General features: G+C 36.9%; 1 protein-coding gene across 6 annotated transcripts in view; it reads left to right on the top strand.

The window, feature by feature from the left end:
* LOC105211552 (FMRFamide receptor) overlaps positions 1 to 16274 on the top strand; it is a 49246-nt gene extending 32972 nt beyond the window's left edge. For all 6 annotated transcript variants that reach the window (XM_029039808.2, XM_011183048.3, XM_029039800.2 and 3 more), the window contains one exon: positions 11499 to 16274. In XM_029039808.2, the coding sequence (XP_028895641.2) occupies positions 13108 to 14775 (1668 nt within the window). In that variant the 5' untranslated portion in view covers positions 11499 to 13107 and the 3' untranslated portion in view covers positions 14776 to 16274. The remainder of the gene's footprint in view (positions 1 to 11498) is intronic.
* Positions 16275 to 23091: the final 6817 nt, after the last annotated feature.

The following is a 23091-nucleotide window of genomic DNA, read 5'->3' as shown; positions in this document are numbered from 1 at the left end:
AGATTACCACAATATGTGTCGTCATTTTTTATTCGCCGCAATCGTAAGGGTTGACTTAAAATGCGGTTTATGCAATTTTACACTTGACAGCAATCAATTTGTCCTCATGATTTTTGTCGTTTTTATAGTCACAGTGCGAAATGCACAGAACTATTGAAATATTTACGACACATTTGGCAATACCAAAACGATATGTGCACAATCGCCCCTCCGTTATTGCTGTAACCACATGACATTCAGAAAGGTCAACCACTTCCATTCAAAGTTTTCTTTAATTTATGTTTGTTTGTATGTGCGTACCTATTTTTAGTGGGGATATAAGTTTTAATGCCAGTTGCTTACATCCATACATAATTTTTGATGTCACTTTAGAGTTTTTCTGTGTCATATAAATCATTCGGTTTTTCTACAGAGTTTTGAAGGTTGCTTTCAGCAGTTGTTTTCCATATTTTATATCAATACTTAATATTCAGTGGAAGATCTTCTCAATCATTATTGCTAAATATGAGCAAAAGGACTACCAAGGACGCTGAGAATTATGTATGCTTGATCCTAATGTAATTGTTATTTGAACACACATTTAAAATACGACTGACCTCGAGGTATAGTTCGCTTATAAGGATAGTTTGTTATGAAGTTAAAGACACTCTCAGAATGCTTATTACTAAACTGCTATCTGTTCTGTTGAAATGGTTGCCACCTGTTTAATGTTTTTTTACGGAGTATAATTGTTAAAAGTAATAAATATTGATGAAACAAGCTTAAGATAAATAATTGAATTCAATTAAGTTAATAAAGTGAATAAAATATTGGAATATTTTTTATAGTTTTCTGATTTTGAAATTCAAAAAGAATTTTGAAGGCAAGAATTACCTCCACCTGAATAAATTTGAGAAAGTTTATACTTGTAAATATTCTCGATGAGATTCACCAACAATTAAATACTTCACTCAAATGAAATTCATCAGATAAAAAATATTTCAATCATAATTTATAAGCTTTGGAGGCGAAAGTGTAAAAGATGAATAGAACAAACTTTATTTTGTAAGAAATGTAAAATGTGAAATACAGTGGAACCTCCATAACTCGAACTTCTATAAGTCGCAGATCCCCATAGCTCGAACTTTTGAATTGGCAATAGAAGTCAAATTTCATACAAATTTCCTTCCATAAGTCGACCTTTTCGACCAGGGCATAATCCAAAATTTAAAATTTTACTATCAAGGAACAATTTTAAATGAGTGGCTATATTAGTATGGTGACGAACAAAAAATATGATACTACACTTATAGATTTCATAAATCGTGTAAAAAAGGCATGAGATACAGACGTCAAGAACCAAACAATAGCAAAGTGCAATAAACCAAATTACAGAATACATGTTTTAACATATGAACATAAAACTTTATGCGAAGTAAATAACTAAAACTGTGGGTAAATTTATATTGTATATATTTTTGAAAAATTTATGTTTTAATGAAAATTTCTATAACTCGAAGTCGCTCCAACTCGAAGTTGTTTTGTGGATTATGGTGATTCGAGTTAGAGAAGTTCCACTGTATCTGTAATACTTCTACTTAATGCATTTTTTAGTGAATTTCCTACTTAAAATACTAAGCCGTATTTCACTGGACTCGCGCGAGGGCAATCTGATTGCGATTTTCCAATGTTGCAAGAGCAACTACATAAGTCCAGTTTTATGCAAAGTTACTATGCTAAACTTTTAGTAAATAATATTTGATTGTTAATCTATACTACTATTATAAAGAGGAAAGATTTGTATGTGTCTTTGTATTGAATAAACTCAAAACTACTGTGCCGATTTTAAAAATTGTTTCACCATTGGAAAACTACATTCACAACGAGAAACATAGGCTATATTTATTGCTAGAATCTCAACTGAAAATCGTCCTGCAAGTCATTCCCTTCGCATCGCAATCGCGTGCCAGAGAGTCGAGTAACAAGCGCTCGCAGCTGCTTGCTGAACAAAATTTCAAAACCTGCCAAGTACGCGCCCGACTCTCAAGAGTACGGAGCGTATGTAGCGGCTTGAAGAACAAAATATTATAAATAGACAAGCTCGCACAAGGCCGTCGAACTCTGAGCGTTCCCAACGCCTTCATAATCAGAGAGAAAGATAACGGACACAAAAGACCAATAATCAAGTTTTAGCTCATTGAAAATAATCTCATCTTCGAATTTTCCTCATTATACTTTTTTTTAAAACGAACACACGCAAGAAACGGCAAAGTACATACTTTACATATGTATGGGAGAGTGTGTATAAGTGTGTAAAAGCTTATAACTTTTGAAATGTTTGTTTAAGCGCGTGCAAAGCCGGAGTGGTCTGCTAGTATTAATATAAATCCCAGTATTTATAAGTAAGCTTCTGACATTCCCTTGGAATACTTTTTTCGTTTTAATTTTTATTCTGTAGAGGATTTAAACCCATGATCAGATGATTGATAGTCATGCACTCGGCGTACTTTCATTTTCAATAAATTAGTATAATGATTAATGCAATCATACTTAACGCTGATAGTTATTCAAATTATGTAATTAACGCTATGTCTTAGAAATTCTTTCCAGCCAAAAATGCTGAAGTAAAAGAAGCCATCATACAAATATATACAAAAGTCTGTAAATGGTAAGCAATTATTTATGACTTTTTGTGAACTCAGGCGTAAATATGAATTATTTTCTACAATATCTTGATTAGCCGCCGGCCGCCAGCCGCCAGCCGCCTGGACTAGCAAACAGTTGAGCTCATCACTTGCTTCATCGCCGATTGATAGACTAAACGAAATCAATCAAATTATTGCGACGAAAAACGCTTGTAAATAAAGGCATTGCCCAAGCAGAGAGAAAGTTTGGTGGGCTAAATGCTCCTTAATACAGCTGACGTCATCTTCATTCAAGCGAACGTTAGAAGTGGCGGGAAATGAAAATATAAAGCAACTGGTAGCTCTCAAGAGATTAATTATATCTGTTTTCCGCTCTTTTCCAAATTGAATTGACAAAAGACAAAAGATCCACTCCATAAGCAGATGAAAAAAAAATAATGTTTTCTTAATATTAATTAGCTTTGTATAAGCAAGCAAAAGTTAAGGGTCTTCAACTTGTGTTAGCTGATTGCCGCCCATAATATTAATTGTCATTAATGGTGCTAATTTAATTAAGTTCTGCAGGGGCGTACAAAGTGCCTATATAAAAATAATCATATGTACTTATCATGAATGTGGGAGGTAAATACGGCCCACACTTTTCTTTATAACGTAACTAGACATTTTTTATCACATATTCACATATACTGCATAAAATCAACCGGAGAGATTTTGATCTTCGTTATAGTAAATGAGGTATAGAAAAGGTGTACCCGGAAATCGACCTTCTTTAGATGAGGTACATTTCAGGTACATTTCTTTGTTGCTTGCTTTGTTTCCAGAGTGTTGATTGCTCAGAGAATTATATATCTAATAATCATAGCATAATGTCGGTTTAGTTGGTTGACCAATATCTTGAACGGTGGGTATTCTCCAACACCGCTTTGATTGTTAATTTCTGACTTTCGGATTTTTTTATCAATGTCTTCTTACCTTTTTGACATCGACATCATCCCAAGGTGTTCGTCTTCCTCGAGGTACTCTCGACAATATTCAAGATTTATGTTCAAGGTAGTATCTATACCTTGGACATAAATCTTGAAGATTGTCAACAAATGTTTTGCAATTAAATAGTATTATATTTGCGGTCGCCTAGCGATTATATTTCAATATTTATATTACACAAGTAAATGGTGATCCACTTCAAGGTTCTCTACTTTTTTAAATAAAAAAACATAGAAAATTGAAATGTAATGGGGAAAGTTTATTATAATACCATTGGAAAGAACATTCTTTATAATTTATTTTTTAAAGATTATCTTTTTCATATGTTGGCCGCGGCTACGTCTCAAATGGTCCATCCAATGAGTTCAATTTTCCACAACTCGTTCGAGCATTTGGACTGGTAACTGACGAATGACACGCGTGATGTTTTGTTCCAAGGGCAGAATCGAAGCGGAATTGTCCGCATAGACTTTAGACTTTACATATCCCCACAGGAAAAAGGCTAACGGTACGATATCACACAATCTTGGTGGTCAATCGACCGGCCGTGAAACGTGAAAATATCTGCTCACCGAAGTGTTCTCTCCATAAATCCATTGATTGATGCGATGTGTGGGAAGTGGCGCCGTCTTGTTGAAACCAAATGTTGCCGAGATCACGAGCTTCAATTTCAGGCATCAAATACTAGGTTATAATGGCGCTATAAGGGTCGTCATTGACGGTTACGTTGTCACCTGCATCATTTTTGAAGAAATATAGACCGATGATTCCACCGATCCACAAACCTCAACATACCGTGGTATTTTCTGAATGAAATGGCAGCTATTGAATCTCTTCAAGTGGCTCTTCATCCCAAATTTTAGAATTCAGGTTCTTGAACAAGTTGTATTTTGTACGTTTTTAATTTAATCTCAATCTCGACGTAAATTGTGTCAAGTTGTTCCATACGTCAGTCTGAGTTGCTGCGACCGTTGCCGAATCGACTCTCCACGGTCTTGGCCTACACTCTCTTTACAGAACGTGAATTTCCGTTATAAAGGTGAACAATTTGTAAACTTATTCTTGGCTTTCGTCTTTCCATGATGAAATTCCAAACAATACTGAACAAAAATAACATCGCAGCTTGACACGGCTTTCGCATGATCTTTCAAGAAAAGGCTATTGAAAAAAGTGCATTTACTTGCATGGCCCCATAAAAAATAAGTAAGGAAGGGCTAAGTTTGTATGTAACCGAACATTTTACAATCTCGCAATTTATTTATTTAATTTTATTAATATACACAATTTGACCTTTATATTCGTCATATATATGGAATAAAGTTAATTGAAAGTTGGAAATCCAAATATTGGGTATAGGGATCTAGGTGAAGTAAGGACCCGATTTCACTTATATTTATTTATGGTAAGGAGACATATCACGTTGTGATAGACGGAAGACATGTCTCCTGTGTTTTAGACGTGCGTACGCTTCGAGGACCAAATATAGACTCGGACCATTATCTGGTCGCAGCGAAGATACGCACCCGCCTCTGTGCAGCAAAGAATGCCCGTCAACAAACACAAGGAAGGTTCGACGTCGAAAAGCTGCAATCGCAACAGACAGCCACGAAATACTCTACTCGACTTGCACTCCTGCTCTCTGAGAGCACTCATCAGCATCTCGGTATAAGGGAACTGTGGAACGGCATCTCAAACTCACTGCGTACCGCTGCAGCCGAAACAATTGGTTTTCGGCAACGACAAAAAACAAGCTGGTACGATGAGGAGTGCCGTCTCGCAGCGGAGAGAAAACAGACTGCCTACCTCGCAACATTGCAAACGACCACAACACGTGCGGGATGGGATAGATACCGAGAGCTGAAGAGGGAAGCGAGACGCATTTGCAGACAAAAAAAGAAAGAGGCCGAAATGCGTGAGTACGAAGAGCTTGAGAAGCTGGCAGACAGAGGGAATGCTCGAAAATTTTATGAAAAAATGAAGCGACTTAACGAAGGTTTCAAGACCGGATCATCCTCATGTAGAGACCAAGGTGGTAATCTGGTAACCGATGTCCAGGGCATACTGGGATTATGGAGGGAACACTTCTCCGACCTGCTGAATGGCAGTGAGAGTACAACACCAGGAGATGGCGAACCCGATCCCCCAATCGATGACGATGGAACAGATGTTCCATTACCCGACCATGAAGAAATTCGAATAGCAATTACCCGCTTGAAGAACAACAAAGCAGCGGGGGCCGATAGATTACCGGCAGAACTATTCAAATACGGCGGCGAAGAACTGATAAGGTGCATGCATCAGCTTCTTTGCAGAATATGGTCGGAAGAAAGCATGCCTGACGATTGGAATCTCAGTGTGCTCTGCCCAATCCATAAAAAGGGAGATCCCACAATCTGCGCCAATTTCCGTGGGATCAGCCTCCTAAATATCGCATACAAGGTTCTATCGAGCGTACTGTGTGAAAGACTAAAGCCCACCGTCAACAAACTGATTGGACCTTATCAGTGTGGCTTTAGACCTGGAAAATCGACAACTGACCAGATATTCACCATGCGCCAAATCTTGGAAAAGACCCGAGAAAAGAGGATCGACACACACCACCTTTTTGTCGATTTTAAAGCTGCTTTCGACAGCACGAAAAGGAGTTGCCTTTACGCCGCGATGTCTGAATTTGGTATCCCCGCAAAACTAATACGGCTGTGTAAATTGACGTTGAGCAACACCAAAAGCTCCGTCATGATTGGGAAGGACCTCTCCGAGCCGTTCGATACCAAACGAGGTTTCAGACAAGGTGACTCACTATCGTGCGACTTCTTTAACCTGATGCTGGAAAAAATTATAAGAGCTGCAGAGCTAAACCGAGAAGGTACAATCTTCTACAAGAGTGTACAGCTCCTGGCGTACGCCGATGATATTGATATCATCGGAAGCAACAACCGCGCCGTTTGTTCTGCTTTTTCCCGCATGGATAAGGAGGCGAAGCGAATGGGTCTGGAGGACAAGACGAAATATCTCCTGTCATCAAACAAACAGTCAGCGCATTCGCGTCTTGGCTCCCACGTCACTGTTGATAGTCATAACTTCGAGGTCGTAGATAATTTCGTATACCTGGGAACCAGCATCAACAACACGAACAATGTCAGCCTCGAAATCCAGCGCAGAATAACTCTTGCCAACAGGTGCTACTTTGGACTGAGTAGGCAATTGAACAGTAAAGTCCTCTCTCGACGAACCAAAATCAAGCTCTACAAGTCGCTTATCATTCCCGTCCTGCTTTACGGTGCAGAAGCTTGGACGATGTCAACATCAGATGAGACGACACTAGGAGTTTTCGAGAGGAAAATTTTGCGCAAGATTTATGGTCCTCAGAACATTGGCAACGGCGAATACCGCAGACGATGGAACGATGAGCTGTACGAGTTATACGACGACATTGACATAGTTCAGCGAATAAAAAGACAGCGGCTACGCTGGCTAGGTCATGTTGTCCGAATGGACGAAAACACTCCAGCCCTGAAAGTGTTCGATGCAGTACCCGCCGGAAGAAGCCGAGGAAGGGGAAGGCCTCCACTCCGTTGGAGCGACCAGGTGGAGAGCGACCTGGTTACACTTGGGATCTCCAACTGGCGCCGAACTGCGAAGGAGAGAGACAGGTGGCGCACTATCGTCGATTCGGCTATAACCGGCTAAACGGTTGCAACGCCAATCACATACAAGGAGACATATTATTAGAAGAAAAATATTCCCTCTGAATTTCTACAAAATATTTTCGTTAAAAAATCAATTAGAAGATGTGAGCTTATGTGCGATAATTAAGTTATTCGATAATTAAAAACTCATATTTCGTCAGTATTTGTGCAAAGTTCTGTTCCGATATCTTCACTAGTTCTTACTTTAGTTATTGTAAAATAAACGATTCAAATCGACTTCAAAGTTTTGGTATATGGAAAGGAGGCGTGGTAGTGAGCCGTGGGTGGAGGCACGCCCATTTAAAATTTTATACAGCAATTTGAGTGCAGCCCTTCTGTACCATCTTTATAATGAAATTGGGTTTCCTATAGAGATTGGTTGATATAGCTTTAGTAGTGTACGAGATATGTACAAAAAACTTAGTAGAGGGCGTTGTCAAATGTGCCCCTTCCTAGTGTAATCAGTTGCACCAAATTTTACTTTTATAACTTCGTTCATGACTTAGTTATGACACTGTATGTGTTTTCGGCTTTCTCAATTTTGTGAGCGTGGCAGTGGTCCGATTTCGCCCATCTTCGAAAGCAATTCCTATGGTGCCAAGACACACGTGTACTAAGTTTCATCAAGATATCTCAATTTTTACTCAAGTTACAGCTTACACAGATGGACATCCGGATTTCAAATATACTCGTCACTGATCACTTTGGTATATATAACCCTATATCTAACTCTTTTAGTTTTAGGTGTTGCAAACAACCGTTATGTGAACAAAACTATTATACTCTCTTTAGCAACTTTGCTGCGAGAGTAGAAAAATACATACGAAACCTTCATATCAGTACTGCCTTCATCGCTTGACAAATGTAAATCTCCTATTTCAGAGAGAACAGTTTCGGCGATGTTTCATAACATAATTCTCCTTAAAACTGTACATTTCGGGGAGGAAAGTACATTTCGAAGACATAATTTCCGATCGGGTGCATTTATAGCCACATTCATACTCTACACACTTCAATATGTAGACAGTAGTAGGGGCGCAGTTATGCTAACCAGCAAGCTACAGTCACGTCTGTTGACTCACTGGCGACCATTGGCTGCCGGAAATGGCGCCATTCGGACTTTGTGGCGCGCCAACAAGGCTGGGCAACTTTTTGAGTTATTGGCCGCTATCGAAAGCCCGCTAGTAAATCGTAGTTATTTATAAGTATAAGCGAAGCGCGAAAAATTATTGCCTTGACGCAATAATGTTGTTGTGCTGTTGTTCTTGCAATTTAGAAGCAATTACTTTGAATTTGCACAACCATCGGGATAAATTCGTACAAATTTACGAGCAAATGTATATCGCTGAATCGACGCTGCGCCTACATGAGGCACGCCGAGTGTAACGGAAGTTTGCGGCCACACTAAATTTTCGCCACACAAAAGGCAAGTGTCAGGCTTTGTGTGGGGCTGATTCACACAACTGGCGCCCACTCGCTTTAATTGGTTATTTATACTAATGCTTCCACGCACGTTAGAGTCGCACCGACACATCCATTCGCATATGGTACAGTTAGAAGCGATGCTATCGCGCGCCTGTAAGCAAGTACAAAGTCGACATTTGATTCATAAATTTTCAACACATGTCCTTAAGAAGCGAACACAAACATATGAGTGTGCATGTGTAAGGCTGCCACGGTAACCTTTGACTTTAAGCAACAATCTTCTGTCTGTTTGGAATAATCCAGATTTACGGGGTAAAATAATACATATATATGTATGTATATATAAATCAATTCCTGTTAGTTAGTCTCGCTAAATTTCGAGAACGGCGGAACCGATTTGACTAATTTTAGTCTTGAAATGTTCGTGGAGGTCTAGGGAAGGTCTAAAAGGTGAAGTTCGAATAATTACCGGGAAAAACCTAAAAACAGCCCTTTTCTTTTTCCCATAGGATCAGTTGTCATCAAGCTGCGTAACATTAATCAACCTCGACTGTGCAATGGAACAATACGGAATGTGAAAACCTGATGAATAACATCATTGAGGCAACAATATAAATAGAAAAGAGAGGAAATATCTCCTGTCATCAAACATACAGTTAGCGCATTCGCGTCTTGGCTCCCACGTCACTGTTGACAGTCATAACTTTGAAGCTGTAGATAATTTCGTATACCTAGGCACCAGCATCAATACCGATAATAATGTCAGACTTGAAATCCAACGCAGAATCACTCTTGCCAACAGGTGCTACTATGGGCTGAGTAGGCAACTGAAAAGTTAAGTCCTCTCTCGACGAACAAAAACTAAACTTTACAACTCCCTCACCATTCCCGTCCTACTTTATCGCGCAGAAGCGTGAACAATGTCAACATCCGATAAGACAGCACTAGGAGTTTTCGTGAGAAAGATATTGCGGAGGATTTATGGTCCCTTAAACATTGGCAACCAAAAGCTCTACCAATGGAAATTAATCGCTTTGTAGGCAATCTCATTCCCGAATGTAGAGCCGACTCAATGCGAATGAATTGATCCTCATTTTATTCTTCACTTCTTCAATGTGTATTGTGATTTTGTGTTCCAATCATGTTAACGCTTCCTTCTTGGCCCCTTTGAAAGTTCTTCTACTGCTTATAAACCATATTTTTGAAATTGAAGTGTACGTAAATTGCGAATGCATGTTGTCGATCGAGAACAAAATTTAATAAAGTGTTATTTAAATATACTAATCAATAACAGACAATGGTAATTTAAATAAATTCAAATATCAATAGAAAACTGTGAGCTTAGTTTGCTTATCGGTGCCCTTATCATACTTTCTGTGAGTATTTTGGTAAACTTTTGGTAAAACTTTCGCTATATAAGATTTTCATTATCATTTCCCTCAATTAATATTTCTGAGCATAGGTTTCCTTTAGACAAAAGGCTAGATCAACTCTCTGGCGTTATAATTCTAGGGCTTGTCTTTCGAATGGATGAGGAGAAACCTACTCTGAAAGTATTCAGTGTGGAACCTACTGTTGCTTCTTAGAGAAAATGCAAATTTTTCTTGACCGGTAACCAGGCCCACCACCCACAAACTCAAATGAAGTGATGGTACCGGAAAGATTACGACAGTATCATATACTTTTTTTGACTTCGTTCGTCATGAAATAAACGAGGAAAGAGCTTTGGTTCAGAATTTTTTGGGAACATTGCCACTTCATTTCGATTATGAAATGGAGTGTCGCAATCTTCAGTAATGCTTGGACTTGTATCCCATCCCATATAAAAATTGTCACAATTGGTGCGCAACCACAACAATAAAGGATCGCACCAGGAAGGGCATATTTCGATGTAATTTGTTAGGAAAAGTGGACAAAAAACACCGGAAACCTTAAACTTACGATGAACTTTATACCGTATATATCGGTTAATATGTGAAGTATCTTAGCAAAATTAAGTGAACATATAATCTTGTATATAATGTACGTGGATGGGGAAAATGAATAAAAACTAGAACTAGGTCTAGAAATTATCCCAGCCCCCATATACTGTATATAGTGATTTTCATTATTCTAGAAGACTTCATACCGAATATATGGGTCCAATAGTGTGTTATTTTAGTAATAATAAATAAATTACTTGCGAGAGTATAAAATGTTCGGTTACACCCGAACATAGCCCTTCCTTACTTTTTTTCAACATAAACTTTGTATGGAAGGTGGGGGTGGTTATTATTTAATTTCATCTATCTCCATGGTGTGTGATAAGCTTCTAAAGGGAAATGTGACTAGTAAGTTTGGTTTATATAGCTTTATTGGTTTGCGAGATATATACAAAAAACCATTTGGGGGCGGGGTTATGGTACATTATATGTTTTCGGGTTCGCCATTATTTGTTCGCGTGGCAGTTGTCTGATTTCGCTTACACGGACAGATAGACAGACTTCCGGATTTCAAATCTACTCGTCACCCTGATTACTTTGGTATATATAACTCTATATCTAACTCTTTTAATTTTAGTTTTTACAAACAACCGTTATGTGAACAAAACTATTATACTCCCTACTGATTTAGCGGAATCTGTTAGATGAATTATGGTTACCATTTTATTGAATTTTGTGTTAATAGAAAAAATTCAAAATAAATTTTTAATACATTTCGTTCTATGTTTAGAAAGTTTAGTTTTAGAAAGTTGCAACTAATTTAATTTTGTTTGTCTTTACATTTGTTATTGCAGGTCGCGCTCATACAAGCCCCCATTCGCCAATCCGTAGCCCGAGGATCCTTAAGATAAGTGGTTAACAGTTCCAAGCTTTTTATGCTACAAATAATTTGAGTTGAGTACACCACTGCGATGTCGAGAGAAATTGCGGCGACAAACTTTGCAAAATGCGGAAAAACTATCAAGTAGCAAAAGGGAGCCAGTAAACCAAACCGACGCTGCACCGACGAGTGAGAGATTTGCGCCGAGTTGAACCCCGCAGAGGCGTTGACTAGTGTCATATCTTGACAGCAATCAAAACAACAAAAACAACGAAAGCAAAAGTGAATAAATGCAAGTGTATGTACAAACATTTTCACAGAGGGACGGAAGCAGTTTAGCAAAAATACTGTATTTCCGCTTGAAATCCACTTGAAGCGCTCGTTCACAGTTGAGCATGAAAAGTCGCCAATGGAGTGCGCAGAACGCGATTTTTTGGCGGAAAAAGAGCTGTGGCTGTGCGAACGCTACCACCTCGTCGATGCGGGGCTCCATGAGGAGTGCATAATATTGGAAATGATTAAAATGTTGCTTCGCCAGTTTCAGATGTGAAATAGCAGAGCTTATGAAAGCATAAATGAGTACTTTAGAAAACAGTGGTATTGTCCAGAATATTACATTTGCCACTAATAATTATTAAAATCAGTTTCCCTTTGAGTGCTTTTTATGGCGCTTTACTTTGGTTAGAAAATCAGCAAAAAGTGGTGAGAACTTAATACGCTTAAAATAAGCACACGATTATGAATACAATATATTAACTAAGTGGAGAGCAATTAAAATTATTAAAAAAAACGATGTAAAGAGTAAACCATTAAAATGTTGTATGCAAGTCAGTAAAAAACTATATGAAAATTAACACTCTTTACAATTTTAAATATTACAAAATAACTGCAAATTCTTGAAACAAAAAATTGTAAAAGCACATTAATAACGTTGAAGTTTTTTGTTAGATTTAGAAAAATAAATGAAATTTTAAATAATTACGCTGCAAGTAAATTTAAGAGAGTCATCGGTTGAAAACTATACTATAGCTTTAGGCCAGTGTTTTGTGATATTTTCAAGCTTTACTTATATGCTAAAGATTGAAGTTTAGTAAACAAAATTACAAAAATTCAAGGAAGCCTTAAATTATATTTACAACAAACAAAAAGAACATAATTAATATTAAACAAAATTTCTTTGAAATTGGAAACGGAGCGATAAAAGTGTGACTATAAAGCCTGCGGCAGCTCAGAAACATATTTCCGATAGCCAAAACCAAAGACAGTGTTGACAAACAACTAAAAGCATAAATTAAAATAAATTATTTCAAAAGAGAGTTAATATTTTGTAAACACTAAAACTAACTCAACTATAGATTGGTTAAAAAAGACCACGGTGCTCGAGCTACAGCCCAACGACTAAAAGTACATCGATTTTTTAATTCATAATTTTTTGGCATATTTTCCACAGCATTTATTTCACTTTTCTTTAATTAACTACCTTCCTACTACGAGCGAGGCGTCGTTCTTGTCAGATTTATTTTTAAATTAACTTACATTTTGGTATCCAGTGAGTTTGCGGCCCCGCTTCATATCGCAGACCGATGACTGAACTCAATGCGACGCACGGATTCGACCCGAACATTTTTCATAAACTAAAGTCATCACAACGCATAAAGGATCTGCTACGCCAAGAGCCTGCTTTGCTACCGCCCGCCGATGTTGTTGTCGATAGTTCGACGCACGATTACGATGCGGCGCCGATCAATTTGCAAGATTTCATACAGAGTGTGTCGGACAGCAACGTCTTCGTCGAGTATATTGCACCCACAGATTCCACGACATTCTCGCTCGGCAGCAGCGTTGCGAATGATGGCACACTCTTTCCCCAGTTGACAAATAATTTTACCTTCCACGATTTCTACAGCAATCAATCCAATGCCACATTATGCAAGGACGTCTATCATCCAGACGACGACACCCGCCTAGAGTTCTGGGTTTGTGGCGTTGTCTTGAATATTGTCGGCACATTCGGTATTATTGGCAATATCATCTCCATGATCATATTGTCTCGTCCTCAAATGCGATCCAGCATAAACTATTTACTCATTGGCTTGGCGCGTTGTGATACCACTTTGATCATCACATCCATGCTGCTCTTTGGCATACCCTGTGTCTATCCATATTCAGGATATTTCTTCTATTATTACAACTACGTTTATCCGTTTATATCGCCATCGATTTTCCCAATCGGTCTGACGGCGCAAACAGCTAGCATATACATGACGTTCACTGTGACTTTGGAGCGTTATGTGGCCGTATGCCATCCACTTAAGTCACGTGCACTCTGTACTTATGGACGTGCTAAGATCTACTTTATTGTTTGTTGTACATTATCGCTGATCTACAACCTACCACGCTTTTGGGAAGTTACGACGGTCAGCTATCAGCCTGAGGGCAGTGAGATAGTGTACCACTGCTTGCGTCCGTCGCCTTTAAGACAAAATCAGACCTACATCAATATCTACATACATTGGTGTTATCTGATTATCAATTACATCATACCATTCCTCACATTGGCCATACTCAATTGCCTAATCTACCGCCAGGTGAAGCGTGCAAATCGCGAACGCCAGCGGTTATCGCGCTCCGAAAAGCGTGAGATTGGCTTGGCTACCATGTTGATCTTCATCGTGATTGTATTTTTCCTCTTAAATTTTCTTGCGCTTGTCGTAAATATCGATGAAGCATTCTACAATAAAATCGATCACTCACTAACGAAAATCTCCAATTTGCTGGTGACGATCAACAGTAGTGCGAATTTCTTAATTTATGTCATTTTCGGCGAGAAGTTCAAACGTATTTTCCTGTTGATTTTTTTCAAACGCCGCCTCAGCCGCGACCAACCCGATCTTATTCACTACGAGAGTTCTATATCGAACAACGGTGACGGCACAATAAATCATCGTTCATCGGGCCGATTTTCACGACACGGTACGCAGCGCAGTACAACAGGCACGTACCTGGTGACCGGAGGCGGCTCGAACAACAGTACTTTGAAGAATGTGCGTTTGGTGCAGACAGGATCGCCCGGTGTGGTGAAGATCAAACGCAATCGGGCACCTTCGCCGGGGCCGGTTGTGTACTACCCAGCACGCGACATTCAACGCTCGACTGTTGTGAACCCAGTGGCGTTAGCGTCGAACAACAACACAGCACTAAGCTGTGATTGGGTCGATGGAAAGAACGGGCAGATGACTTCGGGCATCTGAAAGCATACGACCTTCTTAGATGCAGATGCGGTTGGAGGCGGCGAGAGTGTGTTTGTAGCGAAAATGTATAGCTGTAAACTAGTTTTGTTTTTATTTACGTAGATGTATCGGTCCTGGCGTAGTTGGGTCAGTTGTGTTTTATTTTACTTACCATCTCCTTCAATTCTTCCTTGAGTTGACAAGAGAGCGGAGCGTAAAGATAGCCAGCAGAGAGAAATTACTAATCGCAGTAGAAGCCGAGCTTCTTCTTGTGAGCACACCTATAGGAACGGTGTATTATATTTCTTTAAACTCAGACATTCATTTCCAATTTATTTGATTTATTGATTTATTTTTACTTCGTATTTTTTCTTTTGTTTAATAATATGCACTAAATATTTTCGAACAATTATTCCACACTAACCAGAACTATGTAATATATAAAGAGAAATAGTGCAGTTTTATATAACGCAGTTTCCATATATATGTCTACAAAACAACATTTTTACAACAAATACGTGTTAACTTAATAGATGTAAAATGCTAAACTCTTAGCTGCAACTTTTACTGTTACTGAACTGACGAATTTATCCGACTTATCCGTGTACTATTCGCGCCTGCCGAGCCCCAACATGTCTATGTGTATGTAATTGCAAAGCGCTGTTGCGTAATGCGTACTCGTATCCACAATCTATTTACAGTTAAACAGTTTCATGCATTATGCGCACTTTCGCTCCCGTTACATTTCTATTTATGTATGTATGTATTTAACTGTATCTATGTAAAGAAATAAAGTTTGTAAAATATTAGACCTTAATCTTAGTGCTAATACTTAGTATAAATTCTCTAGTTAATTATTTGAATAGTTCAATCTCCAAATAGGAATTATTTTTCCGAGTAAACACCTATAAATGTACATATGTATGCACATATATGTATATAAAGTATAATATGTATAATGTAATAAAGAGCAAATTCCTGCTATAAGTAAACGAGCATCAAAATGCTCATGTAACTATTTGAATTTTATTCAAGCGATATATAAATGTGTATCTATTGTTATGCTGAAAATATAAATATTAAATAACAAAAATATTACAAAAATCAAAAACAATAACGGATTGGATAACTAAGCAGGTTCTATAAAAGAGAAGGTCACACCACTCCCAAGCCAAAGAAATTTTTCTACACCATTGACGTAGTGGCGATGTCTGATTTCTCCATTCTGTAGAACAAATGCAAAAGCGTTCAGCAGTAGTTGCCACTTCTCGAGTTTTTGTAGTAAGTAAAAATTTTCGAATATAAGGAAACTAAAATTAAAATATTTTAAATAATATTTTTTCAACTAAATATATAAGTAAATACATCATCACCATTCGCTAAAGGAACTTTTTAGGTTTTTATTCATTTTGTTTTCTTAAGTCTGGCAACAATCCGATTGGTGTGACCTTATATTCTATGAACCTTGCTAACTGCGAAATGTATGAAATAAAACAATAAAACAGTTTTAAAGAAATGAATATGTGCACTTTATTCGACAACACCGCCGAATTCGGTGAGTATTCCACTAAACAAGACTTAATATTAACTAAGGACTAGTCATGCTAACTGCGCCTCTTCTCTAGCTTCGCATTCGCTAGATGTCCCTGCAAGGATTAGGCTCCGCAACGCAAAGTTTTCAGGGATGCAATCGAAGATACAGAAGTTACTACCACCTTTTGTGAGAGGTTCCACCTACAGCAATATAGAGCAACATATACCTTTCTTACTCAGGTCTTTACCCAGTCAACACGACCAAGCCGAGAGCCCCTTAATTTTATACCTCATAGTAAAAAAAATCAACTCAGTGTAACTTACGAGGTCTTGCCGTACCTTTAAAGGTAATGTAAAACCTAACCCTTATTGTAGGATGGTACCATCTCCTTAAGTAATAACATATGTATCACTCAGGTGACAATGTTGGTTCATAATCACCACCAGACCCGCCACCTTTATGAATGGAGCAAACCTAAGAACTATTAACGTCATCAGATGTTTTTCGTGGTTACTTACAACCTCTCACTTCGCTTTGGAAAATATTAAAAACTCTTAACCTTAGTACCCATATTCGCTTTTGATGCAGATGCAACTTTCACAATATAGTCTGTTCATAAAGCATGTAATATACACCCAAGTATATCCTTTCGTGTATATACATATGTACATACAAAAACAAGTAAGGAAAGGCTAAGTTCGGGTGCAACCGAACATTTTATACTCTCGCAATTTATTGAAGAAACTTACAAACATACAAAATTTAACCATAAATTCGGCATAAAGTTTAATAGAATAACGAAAATCGAAATACTCGTATATACTATATGAGGGCTGAGGTAATTCTTTCATTTTCACCAGCAGGGCACTCACTTAATTTTGCTAAAATATCTCACATATTAACCAATACATATATGCGGAATAAAGCCCACCGTATTTTTGAAAAACCTTAAATTAGGTATATGGGAGCTAGGAGATTTTATGGCCCAATTTCAATAATTTTTTTAACAGAACACTATTAGAAGAAAACAATTTCCTCTGAATTACATTAAATAATCTGAGAGATTTACCCAAATTTTCCTTTAAAATTTACCCTTAGGCGCTGAGTTCAACATGTTCGATATCTGGGGCCTTGAAAAGGTATAGTCCGTTTTCGACAATTTTTTCACAAGTGAAGTCAGAGATGATATGGACTATTTGTGTAAAGTTTTACTCCGCTATCTTCATTGGTTCCTTATGTATACATGATAAAGTGAAGGAATCAGATGGAATTCAAATTTGAGTTATAAGGAAAGTAGTCGTGGTTGTAAACCGATTTCGCCCATTTTTTATCCGTGTTATCAGGGTGTCAAGAAAATACTATATACCGAATTTCATTGAAATCTATTGAGTAGTTCCTGAGATATGGTTTTTGGCCTATAAGTGAGCGATGCCACGCCCATTTTTCATTTTGTAAATAAATCTGAGTGCAGCTTCCTTCTATTATTATTTCTGTCGTTTTTCGTTAGTGAGTTAACCCACTTTTAGTAATTTTCAACCTAACATTTGTATGGGATCGTCATCCTGATCACTTTGGTATATATGGCTCTATATCTAACTCGTCTAGTTTTAGGTGTTACAAACAACCGTTATGTGAACAAAACTATTATACTCTCGTAGCAACTTTGTTGCGAGAGTATAAAAATTTGTTTACGCTGCCGTTACACGAAAAAGAACTTGCTTTCAAGTTGATCACACGAATTAATTGTCAAAATTGGCATACATTGAAAGCCATGACGCAAGCAAGTGGCATGTTGGCTGCAAGCAACTTGCTATTCAAGAGAGATGCCGTCGTCAAGTCTAATTTTTAAATCTTTTCTTTATTTTTAAATCATTCTGTAGATACGTCGAAAGATTCATGTTCCATAAAATGCACTGCTTGCGTACAATTTCGTAAAAGGGAATAATTCACTTATTTCACCTTTATTCGTTATTCATTTTAAAATTTTGGTACTTATAATTTGAAAACTGGATTACTCTATACTCAGCAGATCATTTCTTGATTATCAAATTGAAACGCTTCTTGTCTGAAAAAAAAGAAAGCAAGACGGCTTTCAAACTCAAAAAGTTAGAGTGTGGTAGTAAAAAAGTGTGAGTGTGTGGCAACTTGAAAGCAATTTCTTGAACGTGTAACGTCGGGGTTAGAGAAAGTATGCTAGATAGAACTATTTTAATGTGTAGTACTAATTATACTGAAATAAAAAGAAAGTTCGCAATTTACCTGCATGTGCATACATATGAACTATACCCGAAGGGTGTGTGCTGAACATGAGGATATAAACAACTTTAAACTGGTGAAAATAAAAATAATTGTTAATAATTAAATTAAATTATACTCTCACAATTTATTTATTTAACTTTCCAAGATAATAACACGCAATTTGACTCATATATTCACATAAAGTTCTCAAAATAACGAAAATCATTATACAGAGGTTGTCAAAATTACACATCGAACGTTTTTTTTTACAAAATTAACGGAAAATTTCTCTGCTTGTTGTTGTTGTTGTCGCAGGGTAACAAAATGTTATGTTGTTGTAAACCTTGATTTATTCATGAAAGAATGAAGTCAGTTTGGCAAGAATAGCTAGAAATATGGTGGAGAAATAAGCAAATGAACTGAAGACTCGCAGTAGTCAAAATCCCGTTATTTTGTAATGATAATTTTTTAAATCTTAATGTTTAATCTAAGTTACTATTCTAAGGCGATAAATTCAAAATTTGTTACATCGCCTTTGGCATCAATAACACCCTGCTTTATGATCCGTTAACTGTTAATTTAGACCAAATGTCGGTAATTTTGGCGTTTTCGGTTATTATATCAATTGTCAATGGAGCATTGTCCTGTTGTAAAATGTAGTAAATAGTTGGAAAAGACTAATAACCACTACAGTGGCATGGTCATGTGAACTCTGATATATCCAGATGATTTAGGGTCCCTAAATTATTAGCAAATCTCCAAAACTTAAGTAACGAAAACTTCCCCAAAAAATCATCATGTCACCTCCGACTCTGTTTAGCACCTATACTTCATATTTCTTATTTTCACGTGGAAAATGCATCAAGCGTTTGCTAAACAAGCCCTGGAACAAAATTCAGCATTATCATATCATATCAGCAAATGACTAGCATCTCGCTTCTTTATTTTCGGAAATATTGACCATTTTTCGCAAAACGTCAGGTATTTGTATTAAATTTTTTTATCCTGAGTGTCGTATCATTGACTGTTCATGCAATATGCTGATTCGATGCTGCACTATTGACAGGACTAAGTTCTTATTAATCTTCTAAATTCTCTTTCAGTTTCCACCGGTTGCCGCCCAGTTCTCTTTAAATTGCCCTTCCAATATTTTGTATCCTTCTTTTAATAACATTATAAACAGTATTCCTTGAAATCCTATAAATTTTAAATAACTCCGAAGGCGAAACACCACTCTTAAACTTAGTGACAATCTCCGATCTAGTTATCATCGATAATTTCTTTGTTTTCGACATTTTATTTACCAAAGTTTATATTTTAAGTCTTTGTTAGTTTCTTATGAATGTAATAGAATCCAATTAATACCCTTGCTCAAACCAAATCCAAGGATAAAGGCTAAAGCGCCGTTTGTAAATACTTTAGACTACTACGAGTCCTGATCGCTGCTTCTTTGACTTTACACTTTTTTTCCAAACTGGAGACATGGGTTTTTTCTGGTAGAAGTTTCAGGAATAAACTGGATTTTTTAGAATTATATAGCTGATCCCTGTACAAGTTCAAATCGCACATTTTTCTATAAAAGGCTAAGACAATTTTTCGCACAAAATATCATCATTTTAGCACTTAGTGCCCAGTTCTTATTTCGCATACGGATGAACTAATGATAAACACCTTTATACATTTTGGGCAGTTCTGAAGTATACCAAAAAAAAAAAAACGTAATATGTTATTAGAGAAATTCCTAAATTGCTAATATATCTCATATACTAACTGATATATAATGAATAAAGTCCACCGGAAGTTTGAAAATCCGTATATGAGGTATGTAGGGGCTAGAGGAAGTATTGACGTGATTCTGATTAGAAGGAACACATCTCCTTTGAATTCTTAAATTATCTGAGGGATTTACCGAGGTCGTAATTTTCGATATCTAGGGCCTGGAAAAGTTATAATCTGATTTCGGATTTACAGTATTTGTGCACAGTTTTGTTCTTATATCTTCAATGGTGCTTAAATTATATATTACTAAGCCATCGAATTAGATGGGCTTCGAAATTGCGGTGTAAGGAAAGTAGGCGTGGTTGTAAAACGATTTGTCCCATTTTCAAACAGTCCTATTGAGATGTCAATAATGTTACGAACCGAATTTTGGTGAAATTGGACGAGCGGTTTCTGAGATATAGTTTTGTACCCAAAAAGGGGTGATACTACGCACATTTGTTTTATTTTATCAATTTGAGTGCAATTTTTCTGTACCATCTTTTCTGTAAATTTTTCAATTTAAAATTTGTTCTCCCCCTCCAATGCGATTCATGCATATGTGTGTATTACTCGTATGGCTGGACATTAAATGACAATATAATTTTCCATAGCTCAGACATGGCAACTTTGTATACATTTTATTCTTCTTGAAGCTTATGCATATGTTGTAATACATATATGTATTGTAGGTGCACCGCACACACTAGTATTCCGTTATGATATTTACACGTACATATATATGGATCTAGTTGCATACCTTTACTACTCTGATTTTGCTCATCCCTTTCATGAGTAGTTCGCCAGCAGCGTAAACTTTTACGTTTAATTAAAAAAATATTGCCAGTGTCCACGGTTGTAGTTAAGCAGAGCGCTTTATTGAACTCTTCTAGTGTCAACCGTTAGCTTTCGGCTCTTCACAATCATTAAAAAAAAAAACAGAATATTACCTGGAATTGTTTGGTTTATGGTTTGGTAAGTGCAAGGGCCATTTTAGTTTGTCCTTAATTGTGTTTACTGCTGCATAAAACTGGCCACTATCAGCCACCTGTTACCGTTAACCCCAAAGCCAAAGCGCCTTCCTCACTGGACTAATATAGAAATTATCAGAGCGGCAGCAAAGGCAGCATACTCTTGCTTAATTCACATTCAAACATTCAAAGAGCAGTTTCACTTCCTAAATTAAATTCCAAAATTCACATAAAAGAAATTTGGAAATTAAATTAAATTCCAATATGAAATTCTATTGCAGATAGATATCCGGATGCCTAAATTATGTGCCACAAACATGAATTTGTATTGAAATACCAATATATATCAATAATATATGCATATGTATATAATTTAAAGTCAGCACTAGGGGCGCAGTACAAAGACAATAGATAATACATGAGATCAGGCCAGTCTATAAGCCTCAACGAACTGACTTTGTAAATTTATACAGGAAGTAGTCAAATATCATCATCGGCCGATTGGAAAACTGATTTTTCGAGAAAGACACGTTAAAATGTTTACCTGCGTTAGCAAACCGGTCTGACACTACATTGATTTTTAACTATCCTACCAATGGATTTAGTACCTTAAAGTAAATAAGGTACTAAGTCTCTACCATTTAAGTTAACCTGAATACGAACATCATTATATTGTAGCTGGGGTTTGAGTAAAGTATTTTTTAAATTTCTTCCTTATTCGTAGTTTAATTGGTTTAACTGTTTGAAATTGGGATGAGTGGAGACATATTATGATTTATGGTAATAATTACATCCGAATTTCGCTATTAGAACCTTGAATACCGTTTCTCTTATCTTTGTGAGTGTTAACGCTATTCCTTAGAATACTTCCAAAACGCAGCACAAATTATACACATTGTCTTTTATTTTCGTCTGATAGATAGGAATCATTCAGAGCGAAACGATTTAAACATTCCGCTCAAATTACATGCCATTGAATTCGCAAACAAAGGATAAGCAAGCTAATTAAGCGACTCACAAATGTTATTTGTGGGTGTGGTGCAATGAGAAAAGAGCGAAAGGGTTATTTCAAGCAAATGCGCTTCTATTAAATAATAAATAGTACAAGATGTTTGCAGTTTATGCTGAATTTAGCGGCGAGACGTTCACGAAAAAGAGAGTTCATGGATGTTGGTTGAAGTTTAATGTATCTTTCAAACAGCGCAGTCAAGTAGCCTATTACCATTACAGTAATAGTGTCCAAGACCAGAAAACTAAGAAGCAACCCACGTATCAATTTTGCATAAAGCTGGAAATCATTTTTATATTGGCACTAGCTATTCTCACTTAATTTTCCAATGTTGACATGTCGTTTATTAGCATTTCGGAGAAAAGGTTTCAAATTTAATAATACTTTGTGTGTATTTTAGATATTAACTATTTCAATGGAATTTCATGCTGTGAATAAGCAATAACAACTTGTAATTATTTTAATGTGTATGCAAATTAATTTAGTTTTTCAATTACTTAACAGCCACATTACCTCGAAATATGATATGAGTTGTGCTTTTCCTAAAGCTTTAAAACTGTGAATTTTTGTGTCAAATTTACAAATTCATTCATTGGAATTCAAATCCTTTCACAATTATAAGGTAAACAAATATGTAGATTTTACTCTATGCGTTTACAGATTGGGCTCTTAGCTCCAAACAATAGCTTAATGTGAAATCAGTTAATATTTTCAAAAGCGTTTAATCACATCAGTGCGTCGTCGGAGGCGATGACGGCAAAAAATGGAAGTGAAGTACTGAAACAGTTCACAGGAGTTCCTAACAGGTCAATCTACCAAAACGAATA

Source organism: Zeugodacus cucurbitae, chromosome 4, assembly GCF_028554725.1.
Source record: "Zeugodacus cucurbitae isolate PBARC_wt_2022May chromosome 4, idZeuCucr1.2, whole genome shotgun sequence".
NCBI classification, from domain to species: domain Eukaryota; kingdom Metazoa; phylum Arthropoda; class Insecta; order Diptera; family Tephritidae; genus Zeugodacus; species Zeugodacus cucurbitae.
Note: the sequence above shows the minus strand (reverse complement) of the source record. Positions and strands in the feature narration are given on the sequence as shown.